Source organism: Zeus faber (genome assembly GCF_960531495.2).
Source record: "Zeus faber genome assembly, chromosome: 5".
Classification (NCBI taxonomy): domain Eukaryota; kingdom Metazoa; phylum Chordata; class Actinopteri; order Zeiformes; family Zeidae; genus Zeus; species Zeus faber.
Window position 1 is genome coordinate 27,649,843 of NC_137192.1, and position 8,974 is coordinate 27,658,816.

The window sequence follows — 8,974 nt, forward strand, 5'->3', positions numbered from 1 at the left end:
ATTTCACTGCATATATGTATGAAAGTATGTATATGTATGTGACAAATAAAAATCTTGAATCTTGAATCTTGAATCCTCTTAACCTAGCCTCCACTATCGTTTCCCATAGCTTCATGCTGTGGCTGATCAACTTTATTCTCCTGTAGTTACTACAGCTCTGTACGTCTCCCTTATTCTTGAAGATGGGTACCAATACACTTCCAGTACACATCCTCTCCCTTTCCAGGATGGTGTTAAACAGTCTTGTTAGGAACACCACGGCCATCTCACCTAGACATTTCCATGCTTCCCCAGGTATGTCATCTGGTCCAACTGCCTTTCCACTCTTCATCTTCTTTAATGCTGTTCTCACCTCATCCTTGCTAATTTGCTGCACTTCTTGATCCACTATCCCCACATCATCCACTCTTCTCTGCCACTCATTTTCTTCATTCATCAACTCCCCAAAGTACTCCTTCCACCTTCTCAACACACTCTCCTCACTAGTCAGCACATTCCCATTATTATCCTTCATTACCCTAATCTGCTGTACATCCTTCCCAGCTTGGTCCCTTTGTCTTGCCAATCAGTACAAGTCCTTTTCTCCTTCCTTACTGTCCAACCTCTCATACAACTCATTGTATGCATTTTTCTTTGCCTTTGCCACTTCCCTCTTCGCCTTGCGCCGCATCAGCTTGTACTCCTGTCTACTTTCTTCATCTCTCTGACTATCCCATTTCTTCCTCGCCAACCTCTTCTGCTCTATGCTCTCCTGTACTTCCTCATTCCACCAAAAGTCCTTGTCTTCCTTCATCTTCCCGCATGATACACAGAGTACCATCTTAGCCGTCTCCCTCACCACTTCTGCAGAAGTTTCCCAGTCATCTGGTAACCGTTCATTCCCACCTATTGCTTGCCTTACCTCTTCCCTAAATTGCATGCAACACTCCTCCTTTTTCAACTTCCACCATTTTATCTTTGGCTCTTCTTTCACTCTCTTCCTCATCTTGGCCTCCAGAGTCATCCTACAGACCTAGACCTAGGATGACATCCTCCAGAGTCATCCTACAGACCACCATCTGATGCTGCCGAGCAACACTCTCCCCTACCACCACTTTGCATTCACTAATCTCTTTCAGATTGCACCTCCTGCATATGATGTTGTCCACCTGTGTGTACCTTCCTCTACTCTTGAATGTCACCCTGTGTTCCTCCCTCTTCTTGAAATATGTACTATAACAGCCAATTCCATCCTTTTGTCCAAATCTACCACCATTTGTCCTTCCACATTCCTCTCCATGACACCATACCTACCCATCACCTTCTCGTCAGCTCTGATCCCTTCGCCAACATGCCCATTGAGATCCAATGCTCCAATAACCACTCTCGCTTGGGGATGCTCTCCACCACTACATCCAACTCACAAAATAATTATTTTTTCTCTTTCATCTCACACCCAACTTGGGGAACATATGCACTGACCACATTCATTATCACCCCATCAATTTCCAGCTTCATGCTCAGAACTCTGTCTGACACTCTCGTCACCTCCAAAACACTCTTGACATATTTTTCCTTCAAGACCCCAACCCCATTTCTCCTGCCATCCACTCCATGGTAGAACAGTTTGAACCTGGCTACAATACTCCTGGCCTTACTCCCCTTCCACTTTGTCTCTTGTACACATAGTACATCTACCTTCCTTCTCTCCATCATGTCAGCCAGCTCTCTCTCTTTACCCTTCATAGTGCCAACATGCAAAGTTCTTACTCTCAACTCTACTCTTCTACCCTTCTTCCTCTTCTGTTGTCTCCGGACATGCCTTCCGCCTCTTCTTCTTCTTCGGCCAACAGCAGCACAATTTCCACGGGCACCCTGTTGGCTAACGGCACCAGTGGCGGTCGTTGTTAACCCGGGCCTCGACTGATCTGGTATGGAAATCTGATTTGTTGTCCGCAGGTTTGATTTGGCATAGTTTTTATTCCGGATGCCCTTCCTGACGCAACCCTCTCTATTCATCCGGGCTTGGGAACGGCACTGATGATACACTGGCTTGTGCACCCCCAGTGGCTAGATTTCATCCTCAATATGTAATTATTTGAAATGATCCTCATGTAACTGGTCATTACAAACTTGAAACTAGCTAACAAACTTACAAACTACACAAGACCAGGTATTTCAGGTTTTTTGTCCACATCGGACAGGTTTTTCCTTGATATTCCACCACTCTTTCTTCATTACGAAGTAGACAATATGCAGTAATTATTCATCAAACTGGTCATAATGTGGATGTTTTTTTGAGAAAGAAAAGAAGAAGAAACAGTCTTTATTTGTCACACAACACACCACATGCTTTGGATGGTGGCCGGCGAAATGGTTCCTCTGCATTTAACCCATCCTGGCTTGTCCTTCCTCCGGGGCCACAGCCAGGTGATAAGTGTCCATCGCTGGTCAGACGATGATGTGTGCATGTTTTTGAGGGGGGTCTTTACTGACGTGAGGTGGAGGAAACCCCATGTGAGCCCAGGGAGAACATGCAAACTCCACACAGAAAGGCTCCTATTTGGGAGATAACCCGCCAGAGCACGGTGCCAACAGCGCCCCAGGCGGGAATCGAACCCAGGACCTTCTTGCTGTGAGGCAGCAGTGCAATGTGGATGTGTCTTGGATGGATGTTCTTTTAATTTGCTGGCATGATTTTAGTATGTTACACATGTAACTTTTGTCTTGAATTTGATGAGGGGCAGATTTGGCACAATAACATAACAGGTAGGTGAAGGTCAGAGTCAAAAGCAAATGTAGTCAGTACACCTCGGCGATAGTTAAACATGATTCACGATGTTTATTGTAACTCAGATTGTATAAATACACTCATGTGAAATTCAAATTAAATGAATGGTTTGTAGGCTCCAATGCATATGATTATAAAAACATAAAATTAAACTTAATAAGGTATAACAACAATAAAATGTGTAAAATCAATAAAGGCTATAGAAGCAATAAATATAAAATGCAGTAAAATGGTGCAAATACAATCAATAGCCAGGTGTTGAACCGATGGTTAGATTGCTGTGTGTGTGTATGTGTGTGTGTGTGTGTGTGTGTGTATTGTTTTGAGAATCCTCTCCGCCTTGAGGGAAGCAGGGAGAACAACAAGCTGTTGTGTGGGTGTGCTGGGTCCTTAATGACCCCCAGGGACTTCCTGAGGCACAGTGTAAAGGGAATGCAGGAGCGTCCTGAGGACACAGCCCTGTGACGCTCCTATGTTGAGAGTCAGTGGAGAAGATGTCACCACCTGGAGGCAGTCTGACAGAAAGTCCAGGATCCAGTCACACAGTGCTGTGTTCAGGCCCAGATCCTTGAGCTTACTGACGAGCTTGGACTGCACTATGGTATTAAATGCTGAACCGTAGCCCACGAACAGCATCCTCACATAGGTGTCCCTCCCTTCCAAGTTGGAGAGGGCGGTGTGTAGGACATGGGCGATGGCATCCTCTGTGGCTTGGCTCATGGGGCAGATGAGGGATTTAACCAGCCTCTCAAAACACTTGCTAGCTATGGGAGTGAAATAATAAGGCGCAATAAGGCGGCAGTCATTGAGACTGGTCACATTAGGCTGTTTGGGATTGGTGAGGATGGTAGTGGATTTGAAGCAGGTGGGGACAGTCCTGAGGGAAAGGGAGAGGTGAAATATGTTTATGAATTCCCACGCTAGCTGGTGGGCACCTTAAGAAACGTCAAGGAATTCCCTCAGGATCAGCCCCCTTGTGTGGGTTTATCCGTAAGAAGGATCGACAAACATCAGCCTCAGTGATTGAGAGGGGGCAGTCCTCGACCTTGACGCAGTTACTTATCTTAATGCAGTTACTTTGACCTTGAACGGCCGGACCCTCAGGGCTCCAGTGGGGGTCCGGCAGGCTAGGTAGCGGGCCCAGTACCTGCGGAACCTCTCGTCCCTGAAGCCGTAGATGATGGGGCTGAGGAAGCGAGGGATGATGTAGACGAGCAGGAAGAAGATGTAGCGGATCTCCAGGCCCAGGCGAGGGAAGAGGGAGATGAGGGCGGCCTGCAGCGACGGAACCACAAAGGCCAGCATGCACAGCAGGAGCTGGGAGCGCGCGCGCACACACACACACACACACACACACACACAGGCTCCTTATATACTAGTGAACCTATTCTACACTATAAAAAAAAAAAAAAGTCACTTTGAATTAAAAAAATATAAAAAACAATTTTACTGTCTACAACTAAAAGTTGTTCATGAAAAACTAGTCAATGTTAGTTGAAAAAAAAATAATATTGCAAAACGTAGAAAATTTAACTGTGCAGCCAAAGTACAAAGGTTTAGTTAATTTAACTCCAATCCATTTACTTGTACAATTTAAAGGCGGTGTTGAATTTTTTACGGTGTACAAACTTAAACACTGAAAGATTTTCATTGTAATGTGGTGTGGGGATGGTATGGTTTGAGCAGCCACACCTGACCTGGATCTAATAATTGTTAATTGGTAATTGGGGTCAGAGTGGCTGCATATATGTTACTCGTTGGTTGGTCTAACGAGCAACAGGTAAAACCCTGATCCCCACACACACTGTCTATCTGCTCCTGGGCTAATTCCAGCTGTCCCACTCTCTACAATAAACTGGTGTGTCTACAACCCCCGTCTTCTGTGTCTCTGTCATGGAGGTCCCTGAAACACCACTTGGGTGGTGTATAGTAGGCAAAACTGCCACACAATAGTTTTAAGTAAGGTAGAGGTTTCTCATTTTTGATTTACACACTCAGTTGAAATGTTGTGTACACTGACTGTACATATCCACTATTTAAAATATCACCTCAAATGTGTAAGGATGGCATAATGTGAATAAAAGCAACGTGCTTTCAAAGAAAAGGACGCCTTTCAGTTCTATGAGTATGTGAATAGGAGTTATATGAACTAAACATTTGTTTTTTGGCTGCAGTTATAATCCCTAAGTGTTGCACCAATAGATATATATTAAGAATTTAACTCCTGCAGCGGCACTGACCTGGGCCCCGTGCAGCAGCACAGTGTTCCGTGCCCTGTTGACCGAGGCCAGTCCGTTGGAGGCGGCGCGGGCGGTCAGCATGATCTTGCAGTAGGTGTAGAGCAGCGTGAGCGCCACGCAGGACAGGTAGATGCCATCGAACATGCAGTTCTTGAAGTAGATGGAGCGGTCACGGAACAGCAACGAGTGGTCGCAGAAGATGGGCGAGTGGAAGAAGCGCCGCGGCTCGCGGGCCAGCGCCACAAAGAGGTCAGTGAGCGGCGGTGTGGCGGCGAGCACGAAGATGAGGAGTATGAGCAGGAAGGTGCGCGGCGCTGTGCACATGTGCCCATAATGCAATGGGAAGCAGATGGAGAGGTAGCGCTCCAGTGCCATGCCAGCCAAGATCAGCGGCGTAGAGCGCGTGGTCAGGACGGCCGTCATGATCTGGAGGGAGGACACACACCCACACACACACACACACACATATAATAATAATAATAATAATAATAATAATAATAATAATAATAATAATAACAACCTCTATTTTATTTATATAGCACATTTCACACACAACATGCAAAACATGTTGATGCCTTAATAAGGTATGCCTTCTACATTAATTGAAGGCATCAAATAACACCCACGCACACTTGGTGTGGGGATGGTGTGGTTTGAGCATCCACACCTGACTTGGTTCTAGGTAATTAGGGACCCGGGTGAGAGTGGCTGCACACCTGTTGCTCGTTGGTTGGTCTAATGAGCAGCAGTAAAAAAAAAAACACATCCCCACACACATTCAGGATAGTGGAGCTTGTGTCATGACATGTCTTTCTGCTCCTGGGCTAATTCCAACCAGCCCACTCTCTTCAATAAACTGGTGTTTACAACCCCCCATCTCAACCCCCCCACCCGTGTCTCCGGGCCGAAGGATGCTGAAAACAATACTTGGTGGCGTGTGGTAGGAGAAACTGCTACACTTACCTTCTATTTTTGGTTTCAGTTTCCGATTTTTGATTATTATTAGAAATCAATTTCAGATTGAGGAATGTAAAAAAATTAAAAATTATTATAATGGAAAATCTTTGTATAATCTTTCATATTTGCAAGTGCCAGGGAGCCACTGGGGAGGGGATTAAGAGCCCCAGGTTGCCCGACCCCTGACCCAAATAAAAATCTCTTAGGTAAGCCCAACACCAGGTGGCGCTTTAACGTATGGGAACGGACAGGAAGAGGTCAATTCATATTTTATCATTGGATAAGAGGAAACCTGATTCACTTGAGTGTGACTTAATTATTGTTTTTTTTTAATAATTAGGAACTGTTTTACAAATAGTTCTCTCCGACAGAACAGATTCAGAGTTAACTACTAATATACAAGCGTCAAATAAATTAAATCAACAACAACAACAAATATCATAGACTGGTACAGTAGACATCAGTACACAATATGTCAATTTAAGCCAAATCTAATGATCAGAAATAACAGAAAATCAATGGAAAAAAAGCATTATTACAAATTACCCATAAATGTGAAAAACACAAACAATATCTGATTAAATAAACCTGACAGAAAACCAGGAAGATGAACCTAAAGATAAAAAATCTGTCATGTACAGTACATCTAATGAGAAGAATTATGCCCAAAATTGATGAAAAACTACAAATGTAAAAAGTAAACCTCCTTATCAAAAGATTCACATTGTGGCAGTTGAGCAACATAAGATAAGACATAGAACCACGCCACTCATGTAGAACCCAGCAGCGAAGACCATGCAGGCCCCGAAAGACAAAAATTAATAGAAACATTTCAAGGCATCTTTATGAGATTGTGGACCATATCACGTTGGTGGTTGTTGAAAGTGGCCTACCAGGAGGCAGCAGACGGAGGCGTGGATCTGCCTGAAGATGTAACTGACCACGTAGAGTGCTGTGACCAGGGTGAGCTGGAGGGCATCGTTTATCACCATGTAGATGAACATGATGTAGCGAGGGTCCTCATAGAAGACGCTGAGATGATAGGAATACTGTAATCACCACCATGATCTGTGTTTACACAGGGAAATGCAACTGAAAGTGCAGGTGGTCTCTGTTTGCAGCATTAAATTCACCACCACTCGCAAGACAACCTGTACATGATGATAAAGCAATAATTTAATGATAATAAAACAGGAATGACAAGAATTCAAACAGTGCCTTGGTAAGTGCCCAGGGGGCCTGATGAGGGTCCTAGTTTCCTTATGAGTGTGCTAAGCAGGATGCCAGGGTTCAAATAAGAGTCCTTGCTTCAAAATGAGAGTTGGTCCTAATAAAGGTCAAAGTGTCCAGTTCTAGGGCGCTTATAAGGGTTCAAGTGTCCAGGTCTAGTGTCCCAAAAAGGGTTCAAGTGTCCAGTTGTAGTGTCCCAATAAGGGTTCAAGTGTCCAGTTCTAAGTTCCCAACAAGGGTTGAATTGTCATGTTCTAGGGTACTAAGAAAGGTCAAAGTGTCCAGTTCTGGGTCAAAATAAGGGTCCGATTGCCCAGTTCTAGGGTCCTAAGAAAGGTCAAAGTACCCAGTTCTAGGGCCCTAATAAGGGTTCAAGTGTCCAGTTCTAAGGTCCCAATAAGGGTCGAATTGTCATGTTCTAGGATCCTAAGAAAGGTCAAAGTGTCCCGTTTTGTGTCAAAATAAGGGTCCAAATGTCCAGTTCTAGGGTTCTAAGAAAGGTCAAAGTATCCAGTTCTAGGGCCCTAATAAGGGTTCAAGTGTCCAGTTCTCGCATCCCAGTAAGGGACAAAATGTCTTGTTCTTGCTTCCTAATATGGGTCCATGTGTCCAGTTCAAATGTCCTAATTAGGGTCCAAGGGGTAAGTTATATTGTCCTAATTACGATCCTCGCATTCTAATAAGGGTCTCAACGGGTTAGTACACTTACGAGTACCCTTAGCTCCAAAGATGCTACTGCACATAAATGTATATACATAATAGTCTATTCCTCTCATTTCTTATTTGTGTCCCAACTTAGTATATTACCTTTTTACTCTCATTTTATACAATTTATGTTGCATTGTTATGACATTTCACTGCATAAATGTATGCTTGTATGTACAGTATATGTATGTGATATGTGATATCACATTATGTGATAAATAAACATCTTGAATTTATTCTTGGAAAAAGCTGTTGTGAATTATTTTAAAAAGGATGTGGTACACCCTGCTAAATGGTTGAGAGCCTACTCAGTCCTCGAGATCAGTGTTTCTCAACTTTTTCAATAACAAAGACCCTCAATTTGAATCCTGTCAAATTCTCTTCTATCCAATCTTTTTTTGCCAGATATGATAGTGTCTTTCTAGTTTGGTGGATAACAGTGAAAGTAAGATCCAAACAACCATTACTGGACATTCTCTGATGGTGCTGACAACTTGGAAATTAAATAACAGTGAAGTCAAACTAGTAATCATTTTGCATGAAACCTGTTGAAGGACCGTTGGGGGTCCCCGGACCCCACACTGGGAACACAGCACGTGTGTGCCTTTGTATATGGGTGTGTACCTGTGTCGCAGAAAGGTGTGGACCATGCTTCCATTGACCACACTCAGAGTCAGCCACACCAGCATGGCCACGATGTTCTTGGTCAGTGCATTGGTAAAGCTGTCCTTAGAGGTGATGACAACGCCCCCTGTCAGAGGGGAGCTGCTGTTCCCTATAAGCAGGTCCAGGACATGAGAGGAGGTGGAATTCAGCGACATCGCCCTGGTCTCCCTGTCATCCGATGGAGACACAGTGTACGCATATATGTGAATAACATGAAAATTTTGGTCGGGTCAAGGCCTTGCTTTGAAAAACTACCCGGAGATGTAATAAGCTGAGAAGCATAGAATCTAGAATGCCAGTCACACATTTTAAAGTTTTATCTAGTGAAAGTTTACACATTAAGGCTTGTTGCACCAGTCTGCAGCTTGTCTGCAGTGTTAAATTGAATACTTTTGAAGACCTTCTT

General features: G+C 44.0%; 1 protein-coding gene across 1 annotated transcript; it reads right to left on the reverse strand.

Annotated features, from left to right (window-relative positions):
* Positions 1 to 3,160: 3,160 nt before the first annotated feature.
* Positions 3,161 to 8,723, reverse strand: LOC307230647 (odorant receptor 131-2-like; the record flags this gene model as incomplete). The annotated part of the gene is made up of 5 exons (XM_080001083.1): positions 3,161 to 3,647; positions 3,861 to 4,087; positions 5,011 to 5,436; positions 6,861 to 6,999; positions 8,527 to 8,723. The coding sequence occupies 5 exons, from the start codon at positions 8,721 to 8,723 to the stop codon at positions 3,161 to 3,163; spliced, it is 1,476 nt and encodes a 491-aa protein (XP_079857209.1).
* Between the last annotated feature and the right edge of the window lie 251 nt (positions 8,724 to 8,974).